Genomic DNA, 14,241 nt, shown 5'->3' on the forward strand with positions numbered 1-14,241 from the left:
CTTCCATTATTTATGTTTGTTTGTTTGGGGTGGGAGATTTGGTTTTTTTGATGGGTGGATTTCATTATTTTGCAAAGTGTGCACCTTTCTGTGCTTTTACACTAGTTTGATATAAGTAAGATTAGATGCTCGATCTGAAATGTGTCCATTGTTATTACAGACAATAATATAAGAACTAGGGTTGATGTGGAAAGATTCTGCTGTGTCTTCTGGGTGGAGTATGTATTTTCTGGTCATCTTGTTAATCTAATTGTTTGGTATTGTGTTTCTCTCTCTCTGCTTTTCTTTTTTTCCCTCTATAGGCCCTAGATGGGTTCTTCTTCGTAGTGAACCCAGAAGGTAATGTCGTGTTTGTTTCTGAGAATGTGACACAGTACCTGAGGTACAACCAAGAAGAGCTGATGAACACAAGCATATATAGCATCCTGCATGTAGGGGACCACAATGAATTTGTCAAAATCCTGCTGCCAAAATCTTTAGGTATATAACTTTTCCTCATATCATATCATTACTTATTTAACTTTGATTTTATAAGTCAGTGTTTCAATAAGTGAAGGTAATGTCCTTCTGTTACTTACAGTTTCATCATATACACTATATATTTTTAATGTATATATAGACTATGAATGATTAATATTATTCTCAAAAGCATCCTCCACTCTTTTCAAATTTTTCTTTGTTAAAATTACTCTTAGTAACTCATGTTAGCTGATACTTTTTAATGGATCTCCAGGGTGAATCACTAAAAGACAGCATTAGCTATGTGAACTCTCTGTTAGTTCTCTGTCTAGGCTGGTTTTTCCAAGAATGGCCCAGGAAAGGGGGAATATAAAAGAAAAACCGGCAACCTCCTTATACTAGGATTTTTATTTCAATGTTTTAATTTTTACCAGTATTTACGCTTATCTTTCAAAACCTGTTTTTGTTAGTTGCAGCCATTTTTTGATTCATATTGATATTAGTTTTAATGTGATTGTATTTTGGAGGAGGTGAAAAGAAGGAGAAAGTCAGTAACGGGTGCCTCACTTACCTACAGCAGTTTTTAAAGTATTACGCAATTCACTGTAGCATTTTATTAGTGTACTTATATACCCTGAAGAAGCAAAAATGTAAATGGCTAAACTCAATATATTACTGCCTTTATTGCATTTTATGACTCAAGAGGGCAAGGGAAGAGTATTTTAAATATGACCCTGCTGTTTCCTTATGTCATGCTACATTAATTCGCTCCGACTAATGTCCAGTACCTATATTTGTGCATCTAAGGATTTTGTTTCTTTTTTTACTTGTCTTAAGCACTGTGTTAGGCCTTTATTTTATCCATCACTCCACCCAGGTCATTCTCATCCCTCCAGTCTTTCCCATTGTAGCTGAGACTGTGTGTTTCAGTATATTCCCTATTGTATTGCTTCCTGTTTTTATAAATACATATTAGTTCCTTTTCTTTCCCTTTCTAATCTGGACACAGATTTTTGTACAGTGCGGACATCTCTTTTGTATTAATGACTTTTAAGTTCACTGGAAAGATCCTACAATACTGCCTTATTTTTTCCAGACTTACAAATTAACTTGATCTACACAGTACTGTATATATACCAATATTTGGACTTTTATCCTGCTTTTCTGCTATGTCATTTTAAGTCATTTGAAAAAAGCATGATAGCTGAACAAATTAACAGTGCTCTTAAAATCTGATAATTTTGTAAATCACTTTGTTATGTGCTGGTTCGGGCTTTAATATTAAAATTAGATTGTTGTTGTTAAATGAGCTTGTTTCTCGACCAGTTTGCAAAGCACCTTGATTAATTTCCTGTGGATAAGCAGCAGAAATGTCTGCTACCAGGTTTATCTCACTATGTGATCTTTGCTTTTGCTCAGTGAATGGGGGATCTTGGTCTGGTGACACTCCTAGGCGTAATAGCCATACCTTTACTTGTCGGATGCTGGTAAAACCTCTTGCTGATTCTGAAGAAGGCCATGATAACCAGGAAGCACATCAGAAATATGAAACTATGCAGTGCTTTGCTGTTTCTCAACCAAATTCCTTCAAGGAGGACGGTGAAGGTAATTACCGCTTTAAATTTGTGTTAGTGAAGTTTTGGGGCAATTGATAAAGTGAGCTCTTAAGTCCTGAAAAAATGGAAAAATTATAAGTTTTTTTCCTTTTTCATTTAACTGTAGAAAGATACTTTCATCTTGGCTATGAGTGTACACACTTGCATGCACCTATTCGTTAAACCAGTATAGTTGAATTGAGAGAAACCATTTACCTGAAGGAGATATCCTAGTTTTATATTGCTTCAGTTGTAAGAAGAATGTAGCTGACTGGGAAGAAAGTTTTGAAGGGCAATTTTTTGAATTCTTAGAATTTGAAGACAATCGTGGTTTACCATTTCCTTTACCATTTACTACTTCAGCAGGTAAATTTCCTCAGATTGTTTTATAAGTATTCAGGTAAGTACAAATGGTTATTTTGAAGCTGCTTTCTCAGAGACAGCAGGCATTTGGGGCATGTTTAAGAAATGTAGCTTAGAAGGTACGAAATGGTGAGTGTTGAAGAAATGTGCTCTTTGTGCCTGCAGTGTATTCTTGTTCATTAATTATCTCCGGAATGGTTGAGCTACTACAGGTATATGCAAAACATGTGCCAATACTTATCGATTGTACTGGAGTCCTTGATAATTTTTCTTCAAAAAGAGAAAACAAACCCACCTTTCTTTTTTTGTTCAGTGTTGTAGGAAATAATGAAGATATAAACTCACTGAGTTTTGTATATCTTTTTATTGGTACAAGACCTATTTTTTGATTCAAATAGATTTAAGGAACTTTTTAAAAATATTTCTGAAGTCTTTGTGTAAACAAAAGTCTTCCCCTTCTATAAAAAATAAAGTAACATTTTTCTTTCAGATTTGCAGTCTTGCTTGATTTGTGTTGCAAGAAGAGCACCAATGAAGGAAAGACCGCTTCTTCATTCATCAGAGAGCTTTACTACACGCCAGGATCTACAAGGTATTGTGAAACACGAGTAGGAGTTTTTAATTTTAATTTCTTTTCCTCAATGGGGAAATTGCTGTAACAAGTGTTTTCTAATGTATCTAATACCAGGCAAAATAACTTCACTGGACACAAGTACCATGCGAGCAGCCATGAAACCTGGCTGGGAGGATTTGGTGAGAAGATGCATTCAGAGGTTCCATTTACAGCACGAGGGAGAAATATCTTTTGCCAAGCGGCATCACCAGGAAGGTTAGGTTTCGTATTTTTAGCACTTTCTATATTTAAACTGTTTGTCATTTGTATCTCTTGGTTGTTGTTCTCTTTGTTATGTTTACATGGAACAATCAAGGACTAGTGACAGTCCCCTTCTCAAGCTGATTTACCTAACACACTGATGGCTCTCTGTACAGGTGTTGCACCTTTCACCCTATTTACTTTAGCCTGCTTGTTATAACTGTGCCACCTTGGAATGTGCTTTAAAGCTTCAAAATGTCAGTTATTTTGGAATGAAAGACCCTTGCATGTTGCCCAATGAAATATTCACTGCCCATCATTCTTCAGAACCTCAACTCACACATTGCAGATCATTGACCTATATTCCTTTTCTCTACAAAAATGGACATCTACCGCCACGTTTCCCTGTGAGAAACACTCATTGTGAATTGCCAAAGCTGCAGCGCTTGTGCTGTTTGCAAACCTGCATTGTTGCACTGTATCTAGCTGATAAGTGTTATAGAATATAGCACAAGCACATCTACTTAGTCAAGATTACGGCAGGTAAGATGTAGGAGAATACTGCACTGTGAAAGGTTCCCCATGAGGTTTCTGTGGCAGTGACTGGATGGGGATTTTTGGTAAAACCCTCATACTGCTAATTCTAGTAACATAGATCCAAATTAGTAAAAACAAATGACCCTTTCTAGTCCATGGGAAAGTAATTTCAAAACCAGTGGGGAATAACTGGAACGTTTCCAGTGCAGGAGCATCATTCTTTGGGTTCATGTTTGTAGAACAGGGTTTACAGCCAGTCTGTAACAAATAGTTACTATGGTCATTAAGCAGCAGGCATGCCGTCTTGGAACCAAATTGTAACTGAAATATCAAATTATTCCACCAAATACACACAAAAAAAGAGCTTTAGTCATGAGGCATTAGTTAAATAGTCTTTAATATGTTCTGCTTTCATGAAACTTTAAGGTGGCGTTTTAGGAATGTGGAGGCGCAGAAATACTGTGGTATCTTAGATAACAGTTTTATGCTGTGATTTCAGACAGAACTGAAGAGGGTAGTATGCAGTTAAAGTTACACCAGGGGTTTAGAGAGCAGTTGCAGGTAAGAACCCACCTGTGCCAAAGGTCATTTAGGCGTATCTCTTATGGCATCCCACTACTTGCTACTTCAGTCCTCTTCAAGTTATTCCTGACCAAATTAGCAGCTCCTACACCTAGTGCCAAGGTTTGAATGAGTCCTCTCTAAGCTATCTGTGAAGTGATGAAAATATATGTGCTTTGGAGTTTACACTGTATCATTTTGCAGGAGAGGCTTAGGGTCCTGGTATAAGCTGTACAATTAGTCTAAATGAGAAGGCTCTTCTCTTGTGGAAGTGAAGAGAGTGAGTGACAAGAGGAGGAGGAAAAACCTCTGGAATTGCTTTATTGCAAAGGATACAGCACTGGGGAGGACTAATGGCTGAAATGTTTCCCTCCCCTGCCCTGCAGTGTAGAGAAGAAAAACAGGCATATCTTGGGCCATAGCATCTTTGTGCTTGACTGAGAAACCCTTTGTATTTTTTAAGTCGTTATGGTTTGAGAATAGAAGCAAAGAAAGTAATGGTCTCCTACAAGTAATCCAGTGTTACAATGTGAAAAAAAAATGCAGAATTAGCTTGATAAATAAAAAAAACATGCTTTGAAATTAAATGTCAGTATAAAATGCAGAATATATGGTAAGTTTTTATTGGCCACAGTCAGAAAAACAGCATTTCCTCAAGAGGAATACGGAAACATTCTTGTTTGCTTAAAGAATTGGTTTGGAAAATGATTTAAGTAGAGATTTCACTTGTATCCTGTTGGCATTGAGTACTGGAATTTCCTGATGTGGTATATGCTAAAGTTAAGAGCTTTGGACCTTCTGGTGCCCAAAGGTTAAACTGAAACAATGACATACCTAACAGTGAAATTTTGCTTTGTATTGTTTCACAGTTGTAGGTTTTTGTTTTTCTTTACGTTTTTACTCTGAAAGAAACTCTTCTGGTTGTTTAAATTGTGCTTCCTGTTTTCTCAGTGCCTAAATAATACTTTGAAACCTTGCAGAACAATATATAACAGTGGGGGACAGGGAAGGAAAGCAATCATACCCAGTCTTGCAAGGCTGAAAATGTGATAGCTCTGTAGACGAGACAAATAAAGGCCACCCTTGGAAAACCATGTCATTTCATTACAACAGGAAATACTGAAAGACAAGCAATGAAATGAATATCAGATTATACTGTTAATTAAAAAAAAAAATTAAAAAACCCACAGAAAATGTATATGTATGAAAAAAAATAGGAAATTAAAAGTATTTGTAGAGGTTGAATTTCTTGAAGTTCAGATGTACACTGAAAACATAAAGAGCTGCAGATTACGTACAGTGAAGTAAACGCCAAACCTGAAATGCAGTCAACACTGGGAAAGGGTAACACAGCCCAAATTTTAGCTTAGGTAATTGTATTTGTCATTTTTTTGAGTTGTATATCTTTGTTATTTGTTCTTTAGAAAGTAAAACTTTATCATTTTAGTTGTTCTTATTTCCAGTTGTTCCCATATAAGAGATTTATGTACTTTTTAAATTAAAGATGTATTAAAAGTAACTGTTACAAGACAGTTTAGGCAGGCAATATGGAGGAAAAGATACAGGCTGTTGGAAACATGATCTAAAAACTAAAGACATTTATATTAATCATCACGGTATAGATGATACAGATGAAAAAAAGTATGAGGAACAAAAGGAATTAGACACATATTTGATAAAGAGTGAAATGGATATCAAGAACTTCCTGTTTACTCCTGAAATACACTGTATTTCATAGTAACTTCCTGTTATTGCTGTCACTCCATATAGATTTTCTTTTAATCACCCTACAGTATGTGAGATCCTTTATTTTATGTGCATTGCAGCTATTTATTTTCAAAAGTGGGGGGTTTTCTCCTTATTTAAGTAGCACAGTATCTGTGATATCAGTGCTGATGGATTTAGAACACCAGATGCTGAGCAGCTAAGCTACCTGTACTACAGTTTCTCATTAATTTAACTCTGTTATTTTGCTTACTTGCAGTGCTGAGGCAGGGACTAGCTTTTAGTCCTGTTTATCGGTTTTCCTTGTCGGATGGCACCATCGCTTCTGCCCAAACGAAGAGCAAGCTCATCCGTTCTCAGACGACTAATGAACCTCAGCTTGTAGTCTCCTTTCATATGCTTCACAGGTAATCCTGGCCACTTTGCTACATCCACACTCTGCAAAGAGACATGGAAAGTTCAAGGTTGCATAAGATTTTGAAATCAATGCTTGCAGCAGGAAAAGGCTGTAAGATTATTTCAGGATTTAAAAATGGCATGCTAGATTTTCACATTAAGATCTTCCATTAAACATACATAATTTCCTTTAATGTCGCGTTCTTAATTTCAGTATTTTAATTTCCTGTATTTTGCATTAATAGACACAAGAAACTTTCCAAATATAATTAAATCTAGAAAACTTTGAAGGATTAAATTTCTGTAGTTCACAGTCTGTCATACATTGGTGCTGAGTCTTCTTAAAAGTACATGTTATAATTACTAGGACCTCACTTAGGGCAAACTACACATTTTATTCCTTGATTCTCTTCACTCCTTGTATTTTCTGGTGCTTGGAGCAGTGACTTTCACATGTCCAATCCTGAGAAATGCCACCATTATTAGTTTTGGGTTTTTTTAAAAAGCACAGTCAATAATATGTTAAAGTCAAGGATGAGTATCAGAACTTTAACATACAATTTTTATTAAGTCACTGTGTGTCCTGTGTGTGTTAGATGTGTTGGCTGATTATAGTTACAATGCTGTTTTCCTTGAATCCTCAATATCTCTTTTTTTTTTTTTTTTGTGAGAAGAATAAAACAGTGCTTTTACAGAAATTGTAGACTAGCAAATTGACATGACCAAAAGCTGTCTGAATTTTTTTTTCTTTGGATTGCTGAATGTACCTAGTATTTCATGAAGTACTAAATTTAAAATTTAAGAAAGGACCATTAAGTTAAAAATGGAACTTTCATATATTCTTGCCTTTTTTTTTTTTTGGCAGAATGCTGGTACTATTGTATTTGTAATAAGGTTTTAAAAATCCTCCTCTCTTTTTATAGTTCATGTTGTTCACCTTTGCCTTTATATGTAAGGTAACAAATACAGAATAACAAGGGTCACTACTCTGTGTTCTTCAGTTATTTCACTTCTCATGCTTTATCAAAATGCGAAGGTTTATCTGCACTTACTTAATCTGTGCAAGTAGGAGTGGTTTTCATCTCATGGAAATGCATATTAGGAATGTTCTCTGAGTATTTGTTTTTTCTGACTTTTGTCAGAACCTCTTTTTTTTTCTTCCTTATCCACTTGACTCTGTTTCTTCTGTAGCTTTTAGTATTTGAGAATGTGTTCTGATTTTTCTGAATTAGGTTTTAACACAGAAGTAAAAAGTATATTGCATCTTCCTATAAACTAATTAAAATCTACTGAGGAAAAGAGAAGTGACCTTCAGGTGTTCTCACAAGAACTTTTTCTCAGGGGGGGGAGGTCTCTCTCTCCGCTGTTTCCTCTGTCTTACAGCCTGTGTTTAAAATTTGAGTTTCAGCTCACGTGTGTGTGGTTTCGGGTTTTTTTCCTTCTTCCCTTTTCCTAAATGCCTGTGCAAGACTAGATTGCTAACAGAGTGTTCTCATTCTAAAGCAGTATCCAGTAGTTCCCTTGGCTCACACGCTGTTTTGGAGCAGTATTGAAATACTCTGGCAGTGTAGAAATGTGACTTTTTCAACTTTCTTTTCACTATGAACTTGGTGGGCAAATAGCCCACTCCAGCCTTGTGGTGGGGCTATCTCACAGAAATTCAAAACTCTCCAGCAAACAGCTGTCCACAGCTGTCTTGTAAAACATGTATTTGTTGGGTCATATGTTTCAGACGAGATTTCTGTCAGTTCTAGAAGTTAGCTCTTGTCAAATTGTAGAGGAAAGATACATTAAAGGGAGAGGGTTTGAAATTGTAACCTATCTGCATTTCTAATGACTGTCATTTAAATGAAGTATAATTTTGTTTTTCTTCTCTTCCACTGATTTGTTAGTGAGGTTCTGAAAAAACATACTGTTAATGTTCTACCATGTTGAGAGTTGCATATCACTTTTGTCAAATTGTTGATTTGGTTTTGATTGTAGGGGTTTGGTGTTATTTTAAAGCAAGGTTTGGGGTTTTGCTTTTTTTTCTGTAAAGTAATTGCAACTTGGCCACTGTCATTTTAGCTAACAGGCCGTTTTTCTTCCCCTTGCCACACAGAGAGCAGAATGTCTGTGGAATGAATCAGGATTTGACTGGACAAGGAATGGGGAAGATATTGAACCCAATTAGTTCCAGCAGCCCTGCCCATCAGGCCATGTGCAGTGGGAACCCAGGTCAGGATATGACCATCAGTAGCAATATAAATTTTGCCATAAATGGCCCAAAGGAACAAATGGGCATGCCAGCAGGCAGGTTTGGTGGTTCAGGGGGAATGAACCATGTGTCAAGCATACAAGCATCCACTCCTCAGGGTAGTAACTATGCACTAAAAATGAATAGCCCCTCACAAAGCAGCCCTGGCATGAACCCAGGGCAGCCAAACTCTATGCTTTCCCCAAGGCATCGTGTGAGCCCTGGAGTGGCAGGAAGTCCTCGCATCCCACCCAGTCAGTTCTCCCCTGCAGGAAGCTTACATTCACCTGTGGGAGTCTGCAGCAGCACAGGAAATAGCCATAACTACACCAACAGTTCCCTGAACGCACTTCAGGCCCTCAGCGAGGGCCATGGCGTTTCTCTAGGATCGTCGTTGGCTTCACCTGACCTAAAAATGGGAAATTTACAAAATTCCCCTGTGAATATGAATCCTCCGCAGCTGAGCAAGATGGGAAGCCTGGACTCTAAAGACTGCTTTGGAATATACGGGGAGCAATCAGAAGGTACAACTGGACAAGCAGAGAGCAGCTGCCATTCAGAACAGAAAGATAACAGCGATAGCAACATGCCACCGGTTGTCAGTGGCGAGAGACCTGATGGACAAAATAAACTGCACGACGGAAAAAGCCAGACAAAGCTCTTACAATTGCTGACCACCAAATCAGATCAGATGGAGCCTTCACCTTTGTCCAGTACCATGGGAGACATTAGCAAGGACTCCACGGGAGGGTTGCCTGGGTCTGGTTCAGCACATGGAACCTCGCTCAAGGAGAAGCATAAAATTTTGCACAGACTATTGCAGGACAGTAGTTCTCCTGTAGATTTGGCCAAGCTCACAGCAGAGGCCACAGGCAAAGAACTGAATCAGGAGTCCAGTAGCACAGCTCCTGGTTCGGAGGTGACTGTTAAACAGGAGCCAGCGAGTCCTAAGAAGAATAATAATGCACTACTTCGCTACTTGCTAGATAAAGATGATACTAAAGATATTGGTTTACCAGACATACCCCCAAAACTGGAGCGGTTGGACAGTAAGACAGACCCTTCCGGTAGCACAAAGTTAATAGCTATGAGGACGGAAAAAGAAGAGATAAGCTTTGAGCCTAATGAACAGGTAAGCTAATCTTTGCATTACATGTGAATGACATGTTCTAGACCTGCATTTCTACCATCTAACTTCTTCTAAGACTAGTATCTTGGCACTTCAGGAAACTATTATCTGTCTTTTGAAATCCAGTCTTCACTCGGTTTTCCAATTGGTGTTACTAGGTTGTGATCATCACTCTGTCTAAAAGCACAGACTCTGCCTGGGAGGAGATGGATAACACAGGCAACCTTTCCCAAATGGTAGTCAGGCAAAGAGAAAATACTCATGACTGTTGGTTAGTGCTCACTGATTGACAGCTTTTCCCACAGGCTGATGTTGAACTGCTGTGTGCTAAGTAGGTCCTTGACCTGGCCCGGCATAGCAGCTACACTCCTCCTGTGGAAAACAGGTTTGTGCTCAAGAATAGGACTGATACCAACTTTGCACTACTGGTCTTTGTGCTATACTTGACCTGCAAATTAAAATCAGAGCAAATAGACTTCTCTGCCAATTGGGAGGATTTGTTCTCTTTTTTTTTTTCCTTAAAAATTTTTTATATTCAACCCAAGTTCCTGTGGATGATTAATTGTTCAGTGCAGAGATCACATCTCCCTGTGCAAGGTTACCTGCATTTATTTTGCTTTCAGAATTTCTTCACATTCTGTGCAAGATTACTTGTTGCTCTACTGCCCAACCTACTAATAAACTATATGTTGTTAGGACCTATGCTAAAAAGTGTTATTTCACTGGCTTTCATGCAGAATTCACTTTTAAAAAGCACCAGGTTCACATCACCCAGAATGCTCCAGTTTTCAGAGCTTTGCAAGGAAAGAGACACAGCAAAAGCAATTTGCTACTTCAATATGTTTATTTTATTTATAAAATGGGTAATTACAATATCAATTTTAATATAAGGCATTTTCTGGGGAGGTTATAACTAGCTGGAGTTAATGATCCTTAGATTTGTCCTACACTATCAACTCTCACAGCTGGTCATTAATCCCTAGGCAGCCCTGTGCATGAAGCCTTAGTTTGTAAATCATGATCAGATCATACACTGTGCAAACATTCATGGTTCTCATTCACAGCCATATCCTTCATTATTAAAATATTGGATTTAGAAATATTGCATATTTTTAATGTGCGGACTAGGTTTGAAAAGTTTGTTTTTATGAATCTGTTGTAGTTATTTATTGTATGTATATAAAGACATCATTTTTTATATTTTCTATGTTGTATTTTGAGGCTGAAGAGGGATAGACAACATGTTCTTAGCCCTAAGTCACAGCATTGGTTATTATTTTTTATTTGCCCTTTTGGCAGTCTGTAACTAGTAGACAGTTCTTTCAGCAGTGGTTATAACCACAAAACATAGAGACCAAACACACCACTATAGTGTGGATGCAGCATTGTTAAAATGTCAGTTATCCAGGCTATTCCTAAGGTTGCTTCTTCTGTTTCAACAGAATTTGACAGCTATTGCCATTATGTAGGAGCAGTTGTGGTTTTTCAATCCTTCCCATGCTTTAGGGGAAACCAAGCCAAATTACACTAATTTCTACAGGGATTTATCCTCAAACCTGGATGTTAGTTTAGTTTTGAAAGGAAACTGCTATTTTGTAGTGTCTGTAGAGGTGAGGCTTAGATTCTCTCTGAGAATTTATGCTTCATTAGGCTACAAAAACACAGATATCGAGAAATTCACAGCTAAACTGGCAAAAATTGACTATTTTAAAAGTATCTGATAGATTTCAATGTTTAGTTCAGATCCTTAACATTGACTACATTGAAGGCAGAGATCGTATTAGGTACTGGACCAGAATGTAGAATTTGGTAATCACCAAAAAATTTATGTCCGTCATCCACAGATCAAAATCATGGTCTTTAGGTGCTTTATTAATAAGAATTAAATTTCTAAAAGAATATAAATATTCTCTTTTGTGATCTCTATGGAGTACACAGTGAACATCTTAGCTTGTGAACCCATTCTGAGAGAGCAAGTTTTGTCCCCTCTAGAGATTAGCTATCTAGTCCAAGGTGGTCCTACGAGTTCTTTTTATCATTGATGGAAAAATAGAAAGGTATTCCACAATTTTTTTATCTTATCTTAATGTGTGTCTAAAATAGAGAAGGTAAGCTGCCCCTCAGTGATACTGCCATTGACAAGTGGTAGCACAGATGAAGAGTTTAAACAAGCTGCCTTACTTTCTGGTGACTACAGATACGAAGTAGTCTCACCCTAAATGTAAACATGTAACTAATTATAAGACCAACTTTACAGAAAGAGACTTCAGTGTCTATAAGCACTGCCAAGCAGTTGAAAATCAGGTTCTCCAGAGTTATGAACCTCATGAAGTGAATAGTCTATTCATTTTTTTGTTTTTAGATTTTATGTTCCTGAGGTCAGGGAGCGATTTGAGGGGGTTGAAGTATGGACTATGAGTTTATTGCCTTTTCTTAAAATTTGAAGACAGAGTTTGTCTCCCAGGACAGGGGAACCAGCGGTACAGAAAAGGTCCAGGAGTTGGTTTTATTCAGAAAGCTATGAAGCTGTGCAGGAATTGTGATAAAGTGGTAAGGCCTTCCTCAGCCCCAAGGTAGAGAGGAGCCAGTCCCATCTCTGTGAGGGAAGACTGCTGGATAATGACAGAAGGGCTTTTATTGCTCCCGTTGGTTGTAAACAGAGTTTTAAAACCTACTTAAAATGCAGTGAAACCTGGAGCTGAATAAACAGAAATCCAGAGTAGAGAAGGAGAGGAAATGGTGGGGGATATAGAATAATGTAAGTGTTTAACTGTCTGAAGGCCAGGCCTTTAAACAAATAGCCACTTTACCCCAATTATGATATCACTGAAAATATTTAGCATCAAAAACTCTTCAGCTTTGGAAGATGGTCTCCTACAGGAAGTGGCTGTTGCCTAAATTTAGATCAAAGCTGGAACTATTTAGTACAAGACCAGAACACAGATTCTTGTGCTAAATTCTTCCATCCTCCTGTATCCTTCCCCCTCCTTCTTCCTTCCATATGTAAAAATTAGCCATGTGCTTGTGTTACCTATTTTGCAGGTTTATTTAAAACTTCTCCTCCCTGAGGAATGTTGTATTTTTAAGTAATTAGTCATTGGGGTGTGCAGTTTCTTTGGAAACTGCAGTAGACCAGCAGTGGGGTGGCCTCTGCAAGGGAGATGGGTGTGTTGGGAGGCAGCAGAGCCATTGCGTTTTCTCCTTTTACTTTTGGTGTGACTTTCTGAGCAGGAAATGTTTTGAAGTGCACCACTGTACTAAAAATAGCAGTCTTCTAGGTAGTGTGTTTAAACATACACTTCTGCAGGGAGCAGCAACTGACAGGAAGCCTTTCTCAAATGACAGAGAATATTTCCAGCACTGCCGTACCTTTTTCCCTTCCTTGGTGGGATGATGGTTAACAAGCTTTATCAGGCTGATTCTTATTCAAGTTACAGCAGCTGTAGGGAAGAGTATGAAAGAGAGACCTGCTGGGGACGCTCAGTGGAGTTTTTCCTACAGCACCAACTGTAGCAGCGCTGTTGCTGTTGAGCGCAAGTGCTCATACCACTGTTAAAAAGGGAAGAGTGTGTCCCTCAGCAGTAAGCTTGCCTTCTCCCGCTCTCCCTGACAGCCCACTGGCTACGGTGTGGCTGCAAGGTGGGACTTTACCCTGCACTTTCCCTATACACCACTGCTTGGACTGTCCCTCATTGTGCTTCTGGCTGCAGCCAGCACATGCTGCTGCTGGCCAGGAGCAGCCCACGTAGTTGTCAGGAGATGGTCAAGTGTGGGAAGGACCGGCTGACAGCTTTGAGGGGAAGGAGGCTGAAAGTGTAAGGGGGACGTCAGAGAAACATGATGAACAGTGTCAGATATTGCCTTGCTGAAGTAGCTTATTCTCTGAGGAATCACTTGGGGTAGTGTGGATTAAAATCCTAATCTTCACAAGTGTACTCTCCTCTTTTTTAGCCAGTAGACAATATAGACAGCCTGTTTGACAGGGACTTCACAATGGAACAGTCTCCAGCAGTGCTGTTCCAGAAATTATCTTAAGCATATACATTTTTTTCCTAAAACTCAGAAACTGTTCTGGAGTTCCTCACATACTTTATCAACTCTGCTTTATGTGGAAACCATTATCTTCCCAAGGCTAGCATATTTTCTTTATACATACCACTCATCTTCCAAAAACCTATTTCTGGTTTAATAGTCCAAAATCCATTAAGTTGATGAGGAACATTGGTTTCTTCCTGAAATTCTATCAAAACCTTAGAATAGGGATTCCATTTTCTGAATCTTTCAATTAGATTTCTGTTTTCAAAAGTTAGTCATAGAGTAGCCTGATAATATAATAGGATTTCTAGCCAATTTTATCTTTATTGCAGTTACCACAGAGAAAAATACCATATTGATTTCACTTCTAATTTCCTTTTCCCTTCTTTTT

At 38.1% G+C, this 14,241-nt stretch overlaps 1 protein-coding gene across 6 annotated transcripts in view; it reads left to right on the forward strand.

The window, feature by feature from the left end:
- Positions 1-14,241, forward strand: part of NCOA2 (nuclear receptor coactivator 2) — a 185,454-nt gene that overhangs the window by 136,778 nt on the left and 34,435 nt on the right. For all 6 annotated transcript variants that reach the window (XM_032681779.1, XM_032681818.1, XM_032681788.1 and 3 more), the window contains 6 exons: positions 303-480; positions 1,879-2,064; positions 2,908-3,009; positions 3,106-3,246; positions 6,314-6,461; positions 8,552-9,818. In XM_032681779.1, coding sequence (XP_032537670.1) covers positions 303-480; positions 1,879-2,064; positions 2,908-3,009; positions 3,106-3,246; positions 6,314-6,461; positions 8,552-9,818 — 2,022 coding nt within the window. The remainder of the gene's footprint in view (positions 1-302; positions 481-1,878; positions 2,065-2,907; positions 3,010-3,105; positions 3,247-6,313; positions 6,462-8,551; positions 9,819-14,241) is intronic.

Source organism: Chiroxiphia lanceolata, chromosome 1, assembly GCF_009829145.1.
Source record: "Chiroxiphia lanceolata isolate bChiLan1 chromosome 1, bChiLan1.pri, whole genome shotgun sequence".
NCBI classification, from domain to species: Eukaryota; Metazoa; Chordata; class Aves; order Passeriformes; family Pipridae; genus Chiroxiphia; species Chiroxiphia lanceolata.